We start from the raw sequence: 22059 nt of genomic DNA, 5'->3' as shown, positions 1-22059 counted from the left end.
AGGACATGTAAATACCAAAAAACAAAGCTTCAGATGATGGTTCTGCTTCAAATGGTGTAAAAAAGCACGTGTGAGACCAATGATTTTAAAATAGATATTCACAGAGAATTGAATATGAGTACACACACACAGTCACTGTATTCATATAAAAAATAACTTTATTTAAATCCATCCGAGAATGAACTTTATATAAAATCTTCAAAACTGTGAACAGTCCCAGTATCCATCTGTACACAACAGAACAGATGCACAAAGACACACAACTTTAATCACAACATGTCTGCTCTACTCTTTTATAAGCGCTGATATTTTGTTGCATTTCCATGAGAAACAAGGAGAATGGGAGCTAGCTGTGTCGTTTACCAGAGGTAGATCAAATGTACATGATGAAATTATCACTGATAACTGCAACAAAAATTTAAATCAGAATCTGTTTGTATCTTTATTTTGTAACTTAAAATGAAAAAATATAGACACTTCTAGTTTTCCTTACATAAACCGGAGCTCTGTATCAGCTTAAGAAATGCATTGACTCTGTCGTAGAGATCTGCCCACCAGCCAATTTCAAGCTAAATTTGATAAATTAGTTTAAAAACATAAAGTCTCATGTGAAAATCAGTTACATGATGTCATCCAGGACAGCCTTTGTAAGTAAACACTTTCTCCACATCAGTGTCACGATAACCGACCTGTTTTGATTCAGACTTGCATTAAACTGATTTGGTAAACATGAAGAAACAAAAAGTCTTGAATGTGGTTTCCAAACTTTATGGTTACATCAAATCCTGTTGATGTTTTTACAATCTTCTGCATCTCCAAGATCCACACTGATAGAAAAATCTTTTTCCAACACACTGAGCTGGAAATGTCCAATAAAACTTTATAAATAAAGCAGCAAATCGATTTCAGGGAGGACTTCCTCTTTTAATTTGTCCATCACTAGTAGCTTTTAGGAAGAATTACTTTGTCCTTAACTAGTAAGGTGTAAAACTTTAATAAGTTAGAATTTTAAGTCTTCAAGTTAATACAAATCCATAAAAATAAATATGATCTTCATCCTTCTACATCTTGAGCAAAGGAGGTTTTCTTCAGTCTTGCATTAAAGGGACTAGAAAGTCCTTAAATCTTTAAATGTTCTTTTTCTTTGAAAATGAGCTCGATAAATAAAATCCACTGCCTTTATGATGACCTCAGTGCTGCTTGGCCCGAGTGTCTCCCAGTGGCTGCTGGTTTAAATTTTCCACTTGACTGTGAAGATCCAGAAAAGATAAATCTCAAATGGTCTCGGCTCCATTAACACCAACGTTCGCAAGGCACCTGGAATAGTTATACTTGGCTTTGGGTCGTTTTGCCTTCTGAAAGCTTCTGTTGAAAGAAATTGAATAATGAGTCAGTCTAACAGGAAGCAACAACATGTTTGTGTTTTATTTGTTTCTTACTTACATTTAATTTCTGATGAAGGCAGCGAGAGAAACACGCAGAAAAAGCGACGACAACCAGAACCGACATGAAGGTGATGACAACGGCGACCACAGAGACCCTGGATCGACCTGCTGACGTAGACGAGAAATAAACAAGGTTACCACAAATGGACAAAAAAATGTCACCCAAACACAAGTGACAGAGTAAATTTGACTTCTCACCGTTTGCTGGAGTCGCGTCCTGAGGATCTGGAGTTTGGAAGTGCAATGGCGTCTCCGTCGTGGAGGTTTTAGCAAAATTTGGATCTAAAAAGACCATAAACACTAGAGTTATAATAAGCTGATAAAATGAGACTGAAAGTTTGGAAATGAGTTAAAATAATACACAAAGCATGATTCCAAGTCTGAAAGTTCAGTTTGGATTGAACAAATCTTCTGACCGACTACAAGTTCAACAACAGCAGCTTTCACTCTGCTCTGCAGCTTGGGGATGAAACATCTGTATCTGCCGTTGTCTTCCTCCGACACGTTCAGGATCTTCAGTGAAATGTTCCCGTGTTTCATGTCGTCCATGAACAGCTCCGTCCTCCTGAAGTACGAGGCCATCTTCATGTCGGGAACCTCCTGCCTGTCCCTGTACAGGTGAACGTACTCCACTCGGCTCAGCCGGTCCGACGGGTTGGGCTTCAGGTCGGGTTTGGACCACTCCACCGTCATACCCTGGACATCGAACGTGGGCTCCAGGTGACACGGCAGGATGACATCATCACCCGGAGCAGCGATGATTGGAAGATTTGACCCAATCACCAGAACCTCACCTGGAAATATTGAAAATTAAACCTCCCGAATTCCCACAGACCCCTGTAGAGTTACACCGTGAAGACCTGAAGATCATTAACAGCCCCATGAGTCTTTGTGCTGTTACCGCAGAAGTGTTTCTGGGACCAAATTAAATGAAACAACTACTCCTCAGTATATTTGGTAAAAAGAACTGTTTAATCCTTCAGTTTAAATGAAGTAGTGACATATCTGTGAAGGTTTTCAGCCATCCAGATTATTGTAGTCTCAAGCCCTTGTGTTAAAGTCTGCCAGAATTATTTTTCCCGTTTTATGTTCATGCAGATGCTTTAACTCTTATTTGAAACACCTGGAACATCCTGGTCACACTGTGGCACTTTGGCTCTTAATAAACCATGTTGGTAGGGTGGCTCAGCGACTCACAGGACCACCTCGAAGCTGAAATACCTGCGACTTCCTGTCAGTATTTAGACCTGGAGAAGACCTCTTCGAAGGACCAAAACCATTCCTACTGTCTTCAACTCAAGCGTTTATGTAAGGAACGTTTGGATTCGGGGAACAAACAAAGTCATGTTCTTTTTGTTATGTAACATGCAATTTGTTTTTTTTTTTAAATATGTGATTTTTTTTTATAAAGAGAGAATGCTGATTTCTGTTGGACTGAAATATCTCATCGTCTTGATTGGATTACCATCTAATATTTATGTCCCACCCCCAAGGATGAACTGTTGCCTGTAACTTTGTAATGAGATTAAATCTGCCTTTTAAACAGTAAATATTTTAATTTCATTAATGTATCACCTTCATTGGATTATACTTGGATTGAGCTTTATTTAAATGTTCATTATGTCTGTGTAAGTTGTCAGTCATCCATGTTCACATATTGGACAGAGAGGACAGATGGTTTGAAAGAGGAGTGAAAGACGCCATACTGTGAGCGACTATCTTTGAACAGAGGCGGTGGTTTACGACACCAACTGTCTGCTATCTATAATCCAGTTTTGAGATCCTCCCCAGACACCTTAACGCCCACTCACATCTTGCACCAGTCGATTTCAATGGATCACATGATAGGATGAGGCAAGGTCTCACAGTGGTTTCACCCGAAACATCTGGTGATAATTGTTTTGAAGGAAGGAGGGTTCAGGGCTTAAGCAATCAGCACCATGGGCTCATCCGGTTAGAATAAGAATAAGCAGCCATCTAATTCAGAATTATTCTCAGGGTTCTCCTTTTATTCTCAAATAAATAAGGCAAAGAAGGAAGGAAACAAAGACACACATGGACTGCCACAGCTCAGCTGCCGCCCCGTGTGGAAGTGAAGAAAGAGTGAGCCAAAAGTGAATGCAGTCCTTATATAATGTGTGACATATAATGTGTGACAGGTGAGTGCAATCGAGGACAAGCACCACACCCAATCAAAGGTGAGAGAACTAAACAAGGTGCATCTGGTGAAGTGAGTGGGTGTGCTGGGATTTGCCAAAGGGTGGGTCTCTACAACAGCCGCCCCCATATTTTCTAGAGAGAAATATGTTGATATGGTCAGGATCGATCTTCGTCAGGAAGCGGGGGCAGGGGGATCAGACAGGAGACAGGGCGGATATAGGTTTTATCCTGTACTAAGACCTCCACAGTTCTGATGTGGTCATCTGGGCTTTTCAGCAAGCGTGTCACTCTCCCTACAGGCCAAAGGGCACGTGGAAGGTGTGAATCCATAATCATGACAACAGAGTTCAATGTGAGATCTGGGTTCTCCTTCTGCCATTTGGGTCTTCTTTGGAGGGATAGTAGATAGTCTTTTATGAAGTGCCGCCAGAAGTGATCTGCCAATATTTGTGCATGTTGCCATCGTCGTCGACCTAGGAGGTCAGAATCAGAATAGGATACTAAGGGAAGTGACGAATCATGTCGGCCCATAAGGAGAAGGTTTGGGGTTATGGGGTCAATATCCGCAATGTCTGAGGATACATAGCCTAGGGGTTTTGAGTTAAGAATGCCTTCAACCTCAATTAGGACTGTTCTTAAGACCTCTTCAGTGAACATTTGGGCACCAATGGTTCTCTTCAGAGCATTCTTCACAGAACGTATCTCCCTCTCCCAGGCTCCACCGAAATGGGGTGCATGCGGGGGATTGAATTTGAAATGGATTCTTTTAGTCATCAGGACCGGCTGTAGAGTCGGAGCAAGGTTGTTAAAGGCTGCCCGTAGTTCCTTATCTCCTCCTTTGAAGTTAGTTCCTTGATCACATATGATTTCCAGGGGTGTTCCTCGTCGAGAAATGAATCGTTGGAGGGCCATGAGGAATGAGTCGGTATCCATGCTGTTTAGGAGGTCAAGATGTATGCACCGAGTGGTGAGACATTTGAATATTATTCCCCACCTTTTCTCCGATCTGCGGCCGGTCTTGACCTTGTATGGTCCAAAGCAGTCTATTCCTGTGGAGTAGAAAGGTGGTTTGAATAACCTAAGACGAGCAGCAGGCAAGTCTAACATTTTTGGAATGATGGGCTGTGCTCTCCATTTCTGACATGCAGCGCAGCTATACTGATGCCTGCGTACTGCTTCCCTTCCTCTGAGAATCCAGAATTTCCGACGTAGTTCAGCAAAAAGTCTTTCTGAACCAGCATGATGCAGTTTGTCATCATAATTTTTGTATGATCAGTTTGGTCACTGGATGCGCCGGATCAAGTACTATTGAATGACATTCAATTCCAAGTCTGGGCTTTGCCGTAATCGGCCTCCTACATGGATAAGTTCAGAATTCTTGCACAGCACTGGTGACAAACACAATAGACAGCTGTCGGATGAAAGGGGTTTGTCTGACTGCAAATGGGCCAAATCTTCACCGAAACTGTCCAGTTGTGCCTGACGAAGGATTTCTTGTTCTGCTGTTTGATACTCAGCTGCAGAAGGAATGTTACCCTTTTGGTTGGAGAGTGAACGAGCCGTGAAATCCAATAGCTCTTGATAGGTTCTGAAGCTGGGTGTGTATGTATGGGAGGGTATACTGACAATACCAAAGAAGTAGGATTTCTTTAACTCAGTCTGATCATCATCCGGATGGAGATCTGTAACTGTGGGCCAGTTATTCGAAGGTGCATGCAGAAACGAGGGACCCTCGGTCCACCTGTTTGGGCTAAGGAACTCTTTCAGGGATTTAACTCTCGTAACATCATCAGCAGGATTTGTGGCTGAATTGATGTATCTCCAGTCTTGGCTGTTTGTGAGGTTTTGAATTTCTGAGATTCTGGCTCCTACGAATACCTTGAAACGACAGGAATCTGACTGAAGCCAGTGAAGTACAGTTGTTCCATCCAGGATCCAGGAGATTTTTATTTTTTTTCTCCCCCCCTTTCTCACTGTCCCTCTCCCCTTCTGTTTTTCCTTTCCTTCCTCTTTCTTTCTCCCTTTCCTATCCCTCACTCATGTCTGTCCCGTCTGTAACATCTGAAAATAAAATATAATAAATAATAAAAACAAAGATCGATCAAATGGACCAATACGGCAATGCCACGATGATCCATTTGGCAAAGTAAATCCATTGGGTATCCTTGTTGGTCTTCAGACAACAATTCTGATGGCTAAAGAACCAAATGGGACAGGCAAAAAAAAAAAAAGACAAACGCTGTAGAGTTCAAAGAAACCATTTAAAAAATATAATAATAATAATAATAATAATAATAATAATAATAATAATGATAAAGATAATAAAGCATTCACACTAATTACCATCAGATTCAAGCACATGATAACGAGTCAATGTAAACAAAGAACAAAGAAATATAACCCCTGGTACAGCTGTAAAACGAAACCAATAATCTTCTGTTTATTTGGTGTAACATTTACATATACATTCTTATCTCAAGTTCATTGATCACATGTGTATAAATGAATCATCTTACCAGAGACGGTGACTCTGCAGCTGTTGTAGCCGCGGCCATAACCTGTGTCCACCTCACACAGGTACAGACCCGAGTCCTCAGTCCTGAGTCTGGACAGCTGGAGTCTGATTCGTCCTTCTCTGAGGGCGTCTTTGTCACTCTGGACTCGTCCTGAAAACTTTTTGTCCTGATCCTCTGAGAACTCGACACCATCAAAAAGATGATAAAAAGTCCAGTATTTATGGCCATTATTCAGGATACAGAAGACCTTCAGTGCTGAGATGGACGTGTCTGGTTTGGTGGTGAACGTCCACTCCAGTGTGATGTTGTGGTTCTCCTCTGCCTGATAGGAGCTCTGTGTCACATCCACTACAAATGATCCTGTTGAGGAGACAGAGAGGAGCAGACACACTCACAACTTTATACAACATCAGAAGTTTTTTTTCCTGACATGCTCCTGTCCATATTGTACATTACTGACATACATGTGAAATTTCAAACTAATTGAAAATCTTATTGTTTGCTGAGGATACAAACTTGGTTTGACTATAATAAATCAACATTGAAACTGAGTACAAACAAAATTGATAATATTTGGGAATCCCACATATTTGACCAATAGAAAATAAATATATATATATACATAAATACATATACACACACATGTACACACGCACGCACACACATACACACACACACAGTATTGTCCCATTAGACTTCCTTGAATTATATATTGTGTAAGTGTGGGGAAATACACACATTCTGCAAAGAAGAGCAATAAGGATAATAAGTAAAACCACTTCAAGAGAACCAGCAAATCCACTTTTCCTTAAATGTAATATTCTTAAATTTAAAGACTTGGTTGACGTCAGAACTGCACAATGTACAAAGCAGCAAATAAATCTTTGTCCCACAACATTCAGAACTTGTTCCAAATAAGACCAAATACTCATGACCTGGTAGGAATGCTTATGTTAAGCAAGACAGTAGCAAGGACTAAATTAAAATATCCCAGCATTAAATTTGGTCTGCGAAATAAACCGTGCAGCTTGTGAATACAAAGCTGTGGAAGTATTGAGCTGCATTTCATTGCTTTCAATTCTTTGTAGGAAAATGTGAAATGGATGCAGTGGTTTATTGAAATGTCTGCTAACATTTATGGAAATACAGTAAATAAGGTAAACACAGAGTCTGTGCAATACAAACAAACTAGAACGTAATAGAGACGTTATTTACCTTTAACAAAATCCAAGTGAAGAATTGAAGTCCACAGTGGGACCACAAGGAAAGGCATGAAATCCATGATGTCATCTTCTTAACAATCTGTGGGGATCCAGATCTTCTTCTTCATTTTCACATTCAGGCTGCAGACAAAAATATAACTGTTACGTCTCAACACACAGACATGCTGCATGTTCAGCAGCATGTCAGCCGCTACGATACTGACCAACTACTAATGTTAGCTGGTGGCTGCGAGCAACAACACCAACAACCAACAGAAATCTACTAAGTTCAAGAGTGAGGGGAATCCTGAGCAACACCTAAAAATCTCTAAAACGATTGAAAACTAAACTGAAATCAGAAAAATACAACACAGTGAGCAGCATGCAGAGATAATTTACAGGAACATGCTTTAGAAATCCCCACAAACCATCATCAATCTGCTTTTATTTATTCTGAACAGGAAAGTGTGGTCAAATCTGGCAAAATCAGACAAAAATCAAATGTTGCTGGATTAAAAAAAACTAAGTTTTTCTTTTCTAAATGAAATTCTGTGTAAGAAACTGACTGAACCTCTGTTACATGGAAACATCATCACGGTTTTCCAGCAGAGAGGATTTTACCAACTGTGTTTGCAGGAGCAGCTGACGTCTTCATCTCTGATAAACAGCACATTAGTGGGAAAAGCTTAAACAAATGGTTGGAATTCAGTTGAATCCAGTGACGTCTGTATAGATATTTATCTCTAGGACAGAAAAGTCTGACCCCTCAGACTTCATTCAAAAATGTGGGTGTTTGATGGAGAGTTGCAGTTAGTGAGAGTTTGGAGACAGTTTGGAGGTTTATGAGAGTGAGGAGAGAAAGTCAGGAGAGAATGGAGCCAGCTAAGAAGAGGAGGATGTCCTCCCCTGTGTGGGAACATTTTGATCTTATTCCTCCCAACAAGGTATGTAAATTTCTACAGAAGATGTATTTTCATGATACTGATGGTGCAATACAATTTGTGTTAAGCTGTCTTGACTTTTGTACAAGGTGAAGTGTTTGCTCTGTGCCAGGGAGCTGGGATATAACAACAACACCTCATCCATGCTTAGGCACTACAGAGCTTTGCATGAGAATAAGGGGAACACCGATTGTGGAGCAAGACCAGGTGAGCCATCAAATGCAATGATAATATAGCATGCAGTAATGTTACTAAATGATATAACAATATTATACAACTGTTATAAGTTACGTGTGTGATATTTATATTTGTGCTTTGTCTTTATTGTCTTTCCTCAGGAGAACAATCTCAAATAGATGAAGACCTGGTTAGCATGGTGATTGAGGACTTCCAGCCATTTAGCATTGTGGAGGACAAAGGATTTAAAAGATTTGTTAAATCATTAAATCCTAGCTATGTTCTCCCCACTAAAAAGGTCATAAAAGCAGTGAAAATTTAGTTTTTACAGAATAAAATGTGAACAGGCAGGACTGAGGCTCAAAGCCTCAGTGTGTAGCTGTCTATACCTCAACGTTACAAAAGCACAACCACTGTCCACACCCCAACCACACCTCACATCACAGTAAATGATCATTTTCCATACTGCCAGTATAAATATACAGAGTATACTGCCATCACTACAATATACATGTTTTACACACTCCTTTTGTTGTTGACATTTACAGGCTGTGTGCAAAATGCCACACTCTTCAAATTCATGCCAACTAATATTTTTACGTCCAGTAGGTGTCCTACTAGAGCAAATGAAGCTTCAAGAAGCTTTGCGCTGGGGTGAACCAATTGGATGAAAAGCTTCAGTGCTTCATGAAGCTTCATCTGCCAATCACTAGCAGAGACTGACGGGGCGACTCGGACTTCCTCCGCTCCTAAACACGACTGCTAAGTGGCTGTCAGGGAGACGATCTTATTAAGACATCATGCGTAATTTTGGGGCGTGTCATTGGTCGCCATGAGGACACAACAAAAACATTCCCAGATCTCTTTTGGTTTATCCAGTTGCTAAAGTCCCACACCTCCTGTTTGCGGCTCTGGGACTGAGGTTTACTGGGTTTGTGCCCCGTGTCATGAAACAGAATAACTGAAGCTGTGTTGTAATCACCAGTGACATAGTAGCGTGTAGTATAGTCTAACAGAGTTAGAAAACAGCTTAATGAATTTCCTCAAAATTGATGTGGACAAATACCGCAACTCCATTGTTACTCCAGGTCCCAAATCGCTGCACAGTGCATGCCTCAGCAAAAGAAAATAATCCCAAGATGGAGAATTGAATGTGCAGTTGTATCACACACTGTTGATGACGACTGTGCGCTGTTATCTTTGTACCAGTTGCCAGAGTAAAGAGGGAACCCAGGTAATGTTCCCTCTAATTTTTCATGTATCTGAGCGAATACACAAACTCCCTGAGCGGTCCCTTGGACCACTGTGAGCAACAGCAGACGTGTGCACTGTGGTCACGCCAGCATCAAATCCATCCAGGTTGCACGGTTTATTGAAATAATCAAATTACAGCATTTACATTTATGTTAGACTACTTTTATTTAACTGCTTTAGCCCACTTACAATGAAAATTTAAAAAAATCTTGTTGATGACCTGTGTAGTATGTTAACACTGTTGGAAGTAAAAAAATAACTTGAACTCCAATTTTGAAAACACGTGTTTAAAAAAAAACGTATTAAAAAAAACAAAAACAAAAAACTGTCATATGCTGTAGGAGTGTCTGAAACTGCAGTTCACTGAACAAAAGTTCAGTGAACTTTTGTGCTGTCGCTCCCGTGTCGACCTTCTTCTCAGTTTTGGACTCATGCTCATGAGTTTTGCATTTGGGTCCTTATCTGCCTGCACAGAGCTAGTTCATGATAGCATCAGTGCAAAAAGGGCATAAACACAAAGCGCGGACCTGCCAAAACATCAGAATCAGTGAGATGTCGCCTTTCTCACCCGACGGCACGGACACGATCAGGGCTGAAAGCCAACAGCTTTCCAAAACTGAGTCCAGAAATATACAAAAACAGTTCAAAACAAAAAAATGCTGGAGTCCAAGGAGGCAGTGTCCATAGAGATCAGAAGGTCGACGCGGGAGCGACAGCACAAAAGTTCACAGTTCAGCTGTTCCTGGGTGGAAGACGGTGGTGACTCCACATCTCGTTGGCATTCAGATAAAGAGCTTTGTAGTCTTAAAAACTCAATGCACTAAAGCACTAAAACATCTTTGTGTAATAAACTTCATATTAAACCTTTGGGGTCCAGGGTCCAAAACAAAATATCCATCAAGGGCACAGGAGCACAGGGACCAGTCCAAAACCAAATGTCCACCAACAAGACAGCAGCTCAAGGAACAGTTCATTATACGCTATTATAAGTTCAGGGGGTTGGCCCCCGGGGGCCGATGGCTCAATAGCTCATAATTGGTCTTCTGTAAATATATTGAAGGTCTTCACCCTCTCCACCAGAATCCCGCTGATGTATAATTGGGGGTCCTGGTGAAGAGCGTGTACAAGAGTGGACTGAGCACACAGCCTTGGGGAGTCGCTGTGCTCACTATCTTTGTACCTGATGTCATTGTACCAACTCTGACTGACTGAGGTCTGCCTGTAAGGAAGTCAAGTCAAGTCAAGAAAGCCTACAGTGGCTTGCAAAAGTATTCGGCCCCCTTGAACTTTTCCACATTTTGTCACATTACAGCCACAAACATGAATCAATTTTATTGGAATTCCACATGAAAGACCAACACAAAGTGGTGCACACGTGAGAAGTGGAACAAAAATCATACATGATTCCAAACATTTTTTACAAATAAATAACTGCAAAGTGGGGTGTAAATAATTATTCAGCCCCCTGAGTCAATACTTTGAAGAACCACCTTTTGCTGCAATTACAGCTGCCAGTCTTTTGGGGTATGTCTCTACCAGCTTTGCACATCTAGAGACTGAAATCCTTGCCCATTCTCATCAGAAGCTGAAGTTCATTCAGTAAACAGATGTGACAGAACAGCTGGATGTCTGTCAGTAATCAGCAGCTGATGTGAAACGTGAAGAAAAAAAAAACTTAAATAATAAATAAAATAAAAAAATGAAATAATACAGACAGCATGAACATCTCTTCAATTTGTTATGAATACACTGTTACCATAAAACAATCTACTGCACAAAATATAAACCATTTAGAAATCATAATAAAAATCAAAGTTGGTGGAAGCAGGTCTTGATTTAGGAGATTGCTGCCATCTACTGGCTGATCTGCAGTTATGCTGCTTGATGAGACCCCTGAAGTTCTCAGAACATTTTATGTGCTGTCCAGTATCTGCTGCACCACCCATGGGAAGTATTTCAAGCATCAGTGACTTCAAAGTTTGTCTCCTTCAGTCTCACAGAAACATAAAGGATCAACTAATTTAATTACTTTATATTAACAAGGTTAAATATATTGCATAGTTTAGAATATAACATATATTTAAACACTGTAGTGCAAAAAAAGATATTCACCAATAGGGCTGCCACAATTAGTCGACTATTAAAAATGTCGACAACTAATTTAATTTGTCATTTGAAGCTTTGTAAAATCCTGAAAGACACAGGAATAAGTAGTAGGATTTAAGAGTGTAATAACCAACTGAAACAGAAGAGGGCAGCACTGCATAAATCCCAAAGAAGAAGAAGAAGCAGCGTCCGGTTTCATACCTGTGTCCAAATTTAGCGGCCTGGGTCGCTCAGACCCAGGGTCCCTGACAGAGACAATCTGAAAATTTCATTAAAAGCTTAATAATAGTGATGGCCCGCTTGAAGCTGAAGCTCCGGTGCGTGTGTCAAAAAAATCAACACACTGCTTCAGAAGCACTGTGTCGAAGCTTGATTCGCTTGGCCAGAGTCACGTGATCAGTGACGTCCGAAGCTTCATTTAGAACCTAACTGCTTCGGTATCTGATTCAATGGTTTATAAGGAAGCGAATCATTCGTGGGATTTGTGGTGTTTTGATGGTGACAGATAGCGAACCACTGATCATTCTACTGAGAGATTTGGAGCCAGCGAGGAATAGAGGAGGTTCTGTTGTGTGGGAGTGTTTTGAGTTGATTCTTGTCAATCGGGTGGGTTTTCCAGCTTTGTGTTCTGGCTGTTTGCTTTTGTTTTGTGCGTGTTTATTATATCTGAAAACGGGAAAAAGGTAAAATGTCAAAAATCTGCTTCCATAATATAAATATCATGAAATAACTTTAGAAAACTTCCATTTGACTGTTTACATGTAATGTTGTAAAAATAAATATTTTATTGTTTAATTAATCTGAAAATGTTAGTCTGCCAAATGTGCAGCAATTTAATCTATTTATTCTCTTTAGCTGATAGTTGGTGGGGCCCAGGTAGACTGTATAACTGCATCTCCACCAGTTTCTCTGCACTCCAGCCTCCTCTGTGCCACATGAAGGGATGTCCCTTAATGCAGGAGAAATTATCTCCACGAAAAGGAACGGTTTCGGCCATCGCACACTAGAACAAATTCGCCTCTTAAATAAAAATGAAAAAAGGTTACCTTAAATGCATCATGTTTTTAATTTGCAAGTTCATAAGCATTTTGATAAGCATCCTGAAACATTGCATAAACAAGCATAAGCAGAAACATTGTTTCAGTGACAAGATATAGGCGGCAATCACTTTTTGGCAGGCTTAAAATGGCATATTATGGGTATTAATGATCCTTTAAAAGTTATTCAGGATTTCTTAGAGACTGTTTGGGATATGATGTGCCACATATCATCCTTTTGGATGATACCCAACAAGTTTGAAGCCGAAATATTGTTTCAGTGACAAGTTATAGGCCACAATCACTTTTTGGTAGCGCTAAAATGCCATGTTCTCAGTCGTTATTCTGAACAAACAAGAAAGAGTCATGGTGATACTGGTACAATAGGTCTTTATTGTTTTAACTACTATTCGACAGTCTTATAACAAATATGAACAACGAGAGTAGACATACTAAACCTGTAGGCATTAATTATTCCATCGTGATGCGTGTAGTCATTCGTGAATGCGATACACACTGAAAGCAACCTTCTGATAAGCGTCATAATTCGGTTACAAGAAACGTTTAAGCTCCATAAATGCATACCTTTGCCTAATAACAAAGGCATAAATGTGTTTGGGTTTTTCCCCCCCACGTTATATCAGTTGCACGGAAGTAGCTGGCAACGCAAGTAATCCGGGCGCTGCAGCTTTAAGCAGCTGCGCGCTGCCGCGGACGGCAATCAGTTTCTGGCAGACAATCACACTTTTTAGCAGAGTGAAGCTGACCCCCCACCCACTTGAAACATAAAGGCAAATAGGCGGAGCGGTTAGTGCTACGTTTGTGCAGATTTGTGCAGGTAAAATTAGCGTTTGTGCTGCTACCGTTTCCGAGATATTAAACTTTATTTTATAGGTCATTCAAAGGTCACCATCCCCCCAGACTGCTCCAAAACGGGCCAAAATGGTCTACTTTTTTAGTGCTACGTTTGTGCTGATTTGTGCAGGTAAAATTAGCGTTTGTGCTGCTTCTGTTTTAAAGATATTAATGAAAATGTAAAGGTCAACCAGCCCCCCCACATTACCCAAATCCAACAAAAGTGGTATCAAACGTTTGTGCTACGTTTGTGCTGCAAAGATTTTCGTTTGTGCTGCTATCATTTTAAAGATATTAATAACAATTTCTAGAGGTCATCAGAGGTCAACCAGCCCCCCCACATTAATTAAATCAAACAAAATGGGTGTCAATCAACTGTGCTACGTTTGTGCTGGTTTGTGCTGCTAAAATTTTCGTTTGTGCTGCTTCTGTTTTAAAGATATTAATGAAAATGTAAAGGTCAAAAGGTCAACCAGCCCCCCCACATTACCCAAATCCAACAAAAGTGGTATCAAACGTTTGTGCTACGTTTGTGCTGGTTTGTGCTGCAGAAATTTTTGTTTGTGCCGTTATTATTTTAAAGATATTAACAAAAATTTCTAGAGGTCAACCAGCCCCCCCATATTAATGGAATCAAACAAATGGATGTCAAACGTTTGTGCTGCAAAAATGTTTGTTTGTGCTGCTAACATTTTAAAATGTTTAATAAAATAACGTCTTGATGCGTGCTTAATCATCCAGGTAAGTAAATCCCAAAAGGTTGATTCTGTTCATCTGGACATATTCAGTGGGAGAAACGTTTCGTCAATCATCCAAGTGACTTCTTCAGTCTCAGCTGACTGCAGGTTTCCCCAACCTTATAAACACCCGTGAGTGAAGTTGCCCCCCCTACCTTCTTCAAATCGAACAAAATTGATGTCAACCATTTGTCCTGCAAATTATTTTGTTTGTGCAGGTTATGTTTCCCTAATTTTATAAACAGTACATGTACAGTGAGAGAGAGAGATGTTACATCTGTCTTCACTTGCATCCCAGTCATAGAGGCGTTGGAGGTCGTTCATAAGAGATTACAGGATCATCCCAACCTCAGCAACAGGACCACTCTCAGCACTGATCAGTTGTGTTTGCTTTTGGAACTGTGTCTTAATTCCACCTATTTTGCATAAGGGTCAGTACAGGCAGAAATCTAGGTGTGCCATGGGTTCCCACAGGCCCCTGGTCAAAGTCACCAAACCAGTTCGTAAGCAGGTACAGGTGTGGCCAGAAGGGTCCTCAGAGGCACTGCTTTTCCACCACAGGCTGCCACACACGACAACACCACAGACTTTCAGGAATATACAGAAACTGTCACTGCCTACATCCCAAAATGCATCGATGATGTCACAGAGACCAGGACTATCACTGTCTGGGCCAATCAGAAACCATGGCTCACAGGTCAGGTTTAAATGCTCCTAAAGTTGAAAAATGCAAGCCTTCAGAGCCGGGAATTAGGTGAGTCTAAGAACAGCAAGGGCAAACCTGTCACGTGGCATCAGCTACAGCAAAGCTTCAGCGACAGCAGAGATACTTGGAGGCAGTGGCAAGGAATACAAACCATCACAGACTACAAGCCCACTCTACAGACCGTGGTGACACAATCCCCAGACAGTGTGTGGAGATCTCTCCACCATCATTACTGAACCCAAGAAGTCATCTATCTCCTGCTTTAAGGACTACCGTCCTGTCAAACTCACCTCCATCATTATTAAGTTAAGTGCTTTGAACGGTTAGTCATGCATCAAATCAAATTATTGCTTTCCCCCAACCTGGATCCATTTCAGTTCGCATACCGCTCAAACGCGCGAGCAAAACGCTCAACCGATGATGGAATTTCAACTGCCCCTCACTCAGCCCTCACACATCTGAACACTAGAGACTCATATGTCAGAGTGGTGTTCATAGACTTCAGTTCAGCATTCAACACCATCATTCCCCAGCAACTCATTCACAAACTGGATCTGCTGGGGATCAGCACCTTGCTGTATAACGGGCTGCTAGATTTCTTGACAGGAAGACAGCAGACAGTACGGGTCAACAGCAACACCTCCAGCCCAAGAACACGGAATACGGGGGCTCCCCAAGGATGTGTGTTGAGCTCCCTTCTCTTCACTCTGCTGACCCACGACGAGATCTACTACAGGGGTGAAGTTAACCATCTGCCAGAGTGGTACAGCAACAACAACCTGTCCCTGAATGTGGAGAAGACCAACAGTGACTCTACTTCCTCTGCAAACTGAGAAGCACAAGAGATTCAACCCCCATTATGAGCACCTTTTACAGAGGCACAGTTGAGAGTATCCTCACCAGCTGCATCACTGTGTGGTATGACTCCTGCATTGGGTTCTGCAGGAAAAAATGACAACGGGTAGTGAGAGCAGCCGAGAGCATTGTGGGGACCTCTCTTGCCTCCCTCCCCAGGAGATCTACTGCACCTGCCTCATCTGGAAGGTCGTCTCCATTACAGGTGACTCCACTCATCCCTTCAACAGCGTCTTCAGTTTGCTGCCATCAGGAAGGATACTGAAGAGCCTCCGGGGCAGAACCAGCAGACTGAGAGACAGCTTCGTCCATCGGGCTGTCAGGATGCTGACCATCTCTGGATCGAGAAGGGGGGCCCAAGGGTACATCTTTCGCCATCCTACAATGCTGTGATTGTAGCCATTCCCCACTTTCTGTGAATGGTACTCATGGCCATTGATCAATAGGCTTTGATTAGTTGTCATTGATCAATGGTCATAAGAATTTGCATACTAACAATCATGGAATTAACCCCCCGGCACATTGTTCATTCAGTGGCTAGTTTCCTTCACTATGCAAATGTACTGTTTATAAGGTTGGGGAAACCTGCAGTCAGCTGAGACTGAAGAAGTCACTTGGATGATTGACGAAACGTTTCTCCCACTGAATATGTCCAGATGAACAGAATCAACCTTTTGGGATTTACTTACCTGGATGATTAAGCACGCATCAAGACGTTATTTTATTAAACATTTTAAAATGTTAGCAGCACAAACAAACATTTTTGCAGCACAAACCAGCACAAACGTTTGACATCCATTTTGTTTGATTCCATTAATATGGGGGGGCTGGTTGACCTCTAGAAATTTTTGTTAATATCTTTAAAATAATAACGGCACAAACAAAAATTTCTGCAGCACAAACCAGCACAAACGTAGCACAAACGTTTGATACCACTTTTGTTTGATTTGGGGGGGGGGGCTGGTTGACCTTTTGACCTTTACATTTTCATTAATATCTTTAAAACAGAAGCAGCACAAACGAAAATTTTAGCACCACAAACCAGCACAAACGTAGCACAGTTGATTGACACCCATTTTGTTTGATTTAATTAATGTGGGGGGGCTGGTTGACCTCTGATGACCTCTAGAAATTGTTATTAATATCTTTAAAATGATAGCAGCACAAACGAAAATCTTTGCAGCACAAACCAGCACAAACGTAGCACAAACGTTTGATACCACTTTTGTTGGATTTGGGTAATGTGGGGGGGCTGGTTGACCTTTACATTTTCATTAACCCTTTAGAGCCGATCGGAGCGGGAACGCTCTGTTATGCGTAACTATTTTTAAATCCCAGTAGCACTGCAACCACGTAAGCTAGCGCAAAAATTTTTTTTGCATATGAAACCGGAGGAGTTGTACTTACATCTGATGCCATCAGCTTGTCCTAGGTCACGGTTTCCTTCCACATAAAGCTTTGCAAAAACTGCATAAAAAGCGCTTGCAGGAACAAAAACATAATATTCCAGAAACACGCTTTACCGATCTGATCAGCTGTTCAAAACACTTCCTACGTTGGAATAGACGTCAGCGCGAACTTTTGCATTTCCGCCATTACCTGCCCGACACCGGAAGTGACGTCATTTTCGCGGAAATGTAGTCTTTTTTGCGATCAGGGCCTCAGGGCCTATACTGCTCTTTTTAAAAGTTATCTTTGACTTTATGACTTTCTGTGTCGTTTCTGGGATGCTTAGGACTCATATTGCACTGCTGGAAATAGTTTATTTTGATGCATATGCTGCTTTTTTGCAAATTTGCAGTATAATATTTATTTTCGTTTTTCCTGCAGTGTATAAAAATTGGTGTATTTCAAAAATAAAACTATGAAGACACTCAAAATAAATTTCCTGTGGTAGGAAACTATTTTGTGCAACTTTTTTGTATTTACAGTTTTGAGGGATAAGACTCTTAAATTTCTCTAACTACAAATATATGTTAAAAAATCAAAAACGATTTTCAATTTTTTTGTAGTTTATTGCACTTTTTTGCAATTTATGTAATTACTATCCACTTATAGAATACATATTATTAAAATCTGGGCTATAATGGTTGTATTGATGTATAGCAACTTGAAATGCTCCCAAAAATGGCTCCACAGCATGTAAAAATATAATATAAGCTCTGGCGGACTTGGTTCTATGGTAGGTCTTAAAGGGTTAATATCTTTAAAACAGAAGCAGCACAAACGCTAATTTTACCTGCACAAACCAGCACAAACGTAGCACTAAAAAAGTAGACCATTTTGGCCCGTTTTGGAGCAGTCTGGGGGGATGGTGACCTTTGAATGACCTATAAAATAATGTTTAATATCTCAAAAGCACAAACGCTAATTTTACCTGCACAAACGTAGCACTAACCGCTCCGCCTATTTGCCTTTACGTTTCAAGTGGGTGGGGGGTCAGCTTCACTCTGCTTCAGACAACCACTTTTTGACAAAACACCGGGAACGAGCTCACAAAGAGCTCGCGCATTTTTTGCGGTCCGGAGCTGTAGGAGAAACACAAGCTAACCCAGAGACACAGACTGATGCGACAAAACCAGTAAGTAGGTGTACAGCGTACACTGTAGTGTTTAGCACACAGGAGTATTAGCTTATTACGTACACGTTGGTAAGCTGTCTTGTTGCAACTGACGAACTGAAACAAACGAGCAAACAAACAGCGCGACAAACATTACCTGTCCTTTTATTAACTGCACAAGTAGTGCTGGTCACAGCTGCTGGCTACCTGTGTAAGGCTGTCATGGGTCTGTAGCTCTGTCACCGTTTTAGGGAACATATTTAGTTTTAAAGTAAGTTTCCGGGCTTTTCCTGCCTTTCTGGAGGGATTATATTTCACTAAAAACGATCTAATATGCATGCCCACATAATTATGCATTATTATAAGTATAATATATTAAAAACACACGCTGTATTTTAAAGAACATACATTAAGAAGCAGATTATATTAGATTTATATTTTAAATAAGACAAAAGTTGGATTTTACAGCAGTAAAATTATTGTATCTCTACAGTTTAAACATGTAATAAGCTTTCCCCCTCCACAGAGTGGATAGTGAAACAAATGGAATCATCATAATGACATTATTTCATATTTATTACTTCCCCCTCCTCTTTGCTTTATTATTGTAGCTCTAGTAATAAATAATAATGTAAGGATTCTGGATCAGCACCATGATGCCCATAGTATATACAGTATTCTGAAGAAGGTCTAAAATGTCACTGTGTGTGTGTGCATGTGTGTGTTTTATTTAGATGGATTTTAAAAAAAAAATATTACTCATGATATAACATTGTCCAGACATGGCTGGTAAGGACATGAGGAGGAAACAGTAGGAGCTGTGTGAGGCTACTAAAGGCAGGGCTATAACATTTTTCTGTCATCATTTTATTATAGATTAAGTGCAAGAGTTGTTAGGTGTGGATAATTACATTATAGTTTATTGCAATAGCAAGTTGTGCCTTGTTCTCAGATAGACAGCAAGTGGAGAGTGATATATGAAATGATGGAAGGAAGAAGAGAAGCAAAGAGTGATTCACAGGCAGAGCCGAGTTTATGTCACAGTTTTTTGTGTCCTTATGGTTCCAAGTGCTGTGACCAATCTTTGCATTTTGTTATTATCTCATGACACTTGTTTAATCAGCTACCATCTCTCCTATGGACTTTTTAATGTCTACAGTCTCAGATCAACACAGCCCTGCCCTCCAGCACTATCCACAGCAACATTGTACCCATCAGGTAAAGCATCGGCTACGTTTGCTTTGCCTTGTTGCCCATATTAGATTCTTGATGAATGTGTGTTGTTGTTATTCAGCCTGGTTCAATGTGCCCCTTTTTAACTTTGAGCACCTGCCCCTTTAAACCTCTCTGCACAGCCCTGCCACACGGCAAAGGAAAATTGATAATAGTTAATTTGGCTGATTTGATTCATAAAATGTTATTAAACTGCAGCTCAGAGTAACGTTTAAAATATCCGCTTACCCTGAACCAGAGTCCACACGCTGAAAGCCGAGCACAGGATATAAGTCCACAGGAACGAAGAGTCCTCAAAGAACGAGTTGTACACAGACATGGTGGATAAAGTACACAGTCTGAATGAATGACTGAATGCTCCTCTCGACTGTGTTTCTGCCTCCTGCTCCCGAATATTCTCTCTGACACATTTTCTCTCCGCCGGTTGCTCAAATACTTTCAGTGTGTTTTGGAAATATGGGCGGATCTAAACTCCACCCCTCTCTGTGTTGATTGGCTTAAAATGACATAGCCAATACGCTTTTCCGGGTTAACTGGTATGCTTGGTGTTTCCTTGGCAATATTTGTTTACAGTTCTAGATTTTTCTTTTTTTTTTTTTTAAATTGCGGTCAGCGATTTGTCATGTGATTTTTGTTTTCAGAAAAACATCTTTGTCATGACAGATTGAATTGTTGTTAAATGTCACCTGACAACGAATGATTTTGTATATATTAAAACAGTAAAAAAAGAAAAAAAAAGTACATGTATATATAAGTATATATCAAAAGGAGGGATTTTCCAGACCAAGAAGGCTAGGCAGTGCCTGTATCACCTACGACAACTGAGGAAGTTCAGGGTCTCTCCAAAGATCCTCAGAATTTTCTATACAGGCGCTGTGGAGAGCATCCTCACACAGAACATGACATCGTGGTTTGGGAACAGCTGTGTGAAGGACCAAAAAGCTCTCCAGAGAGTGATCCGTACAGCAGAACGCTGCTGCAGGATTGCTCTCCCCCCGCTTCAGGACACCTACACCAGGAGATGCCGGACTAGAGCAGCGCAGATACTGAAGGACCCGTCCCATCCTGGCAACAAACTGTTCCAACTTCTGCAATCTGGTAGAAGGTTCCGCATCATCCAGGCAAGGACAGAGAGACTCAAGAGGAGCTTCTATCCCCAAGCCATCCGTGCCCTAAACACACACACCCGCCCTCTCACATCATCTATAACTGACTGAGACAGGACTCTTCCAGACACTAAACCAAGGCACAATGTAAAATAGTCAGATGTCTTTTCATATTAATGTACAGAATTCACCTGGTTGCTGCTACTACTGCACATTCACCCAATGTACATACTATATATATATATATATATATATATATATATATATATATATATATATATATATATATATATATATATATATATATATATGATGTTCTTCCTCTACCCCCCCCCCCCCCCCCCCATTTTTGCACATGTCGAGGAGCGTGTCAGGCCACATTTCACTGTGTGTTATACTTGTATGACTATGCATGTGACAAATAAAGAAACTTGAAACTTGAAACTGAAAAACTAACTAAAATATAACAGGACACTGGCAAAAATTCTCGACCGTCTCATACTTCTGTTTAATCAGTTTAATAAAGTTTTATTTTATCTAATCTAATCTAATAACTTTAATCTCAGCCAAACCGATTTACTCACGAACAAACAAAACACTGAAAAAAGCCCAACAATATCATTTTTAGGTTGTCTAAGTGACTTATATATTACGTTTAACCCAAGCAGCGAAAGTCCGCGGTGATCTGAAAATGATGTGCCGGGAGTTGTGCCGTTCTCGGCCGCATCAGTAACCCTCAAGCTCCCGGCTAGCTATCGAGCTGGTGGGTAGCAGACGTCTCCGAAAACGTCGAAGCACTTTTGCAAATATGCGATATCTTGATAAACCGAGCAGATATTTGATGTTTACACAGCTACAGTGGGGCAAAAAGTATTTAGTCAGCCACCGATTGTGCAAGTTCCCCCACCTAAAATGATGACAGAGGTCAGTAATTTGCACCAGAGGTACACTTCAACTGTGAGAGACAGAATGTGAAAAAATAATCCATGAATCCACATGGTAGGATTTGTAAAGAATTTATTCGTAAATCAGGGTGGAAAATAAGTATTTGGTCAATAACAAAAATACAACTCAATACTTTGTAACATAACCTTTGTTGGCAATAACAGAGGTCAAACGTTTACTATAGGTCTTTACCAGGTTTGCACACACAGTAGCTGGTATTTTGG

At 40.7% G+C, this 22059-nt stretch overlaps 1 protein-coding gene across 1 annotated transcript; it reads right to left on the bottom strand.

The window, feature by feature from the left end:
- Positions 1-138: 138 nt before the first annotated feature.
- LOC113018986 (myelin-oligodendrocyte glycoprotein-like) lies at positions 139-20247 on the bottom strand. The gene is made up of 4 exons (XM_026162452.1): positions 20013-20247; positions 1644-2239; positions 1444-1553; positions 139-1365 (listed from the first exon to the last, which is right to left on the bottom strand). Exons 1-2 carry the CDS (start codon positions 20101-20103, stop codon positions 1752-1754), a joined length of 579 nt encoding a protein of 192 aa, XP_026018237.1. The 5' UTR covers positions 20104-20247; the 3' UTR covers positions 139-1365; positions 1444-1553; positions 1644-1751.
- Between the last annotated feature and the right edge of the window lie 1812 nt (positions 20248-22059).

Source organism: Astatotilapia calliptera, chromosome 3, assembly GCF_900246225.1.
Source record: "Astatotilapia calliptera chromosome 3, fAstCal1.2, whole genome shotgun sequence".
Taxonomy (NCBI): domain Eukaryota; kingdom Metazoa; phylum Chordata; class Actinopteri; order Cichliformes; family Cichlidae; genus Astatotilapia; species Astatotilapia calliptera.
The sequence above is the reverse complement of the archived record's forward strand: the minus strand, read 5'-3'. Positions and strand labels throughout refer to the sequence as shown.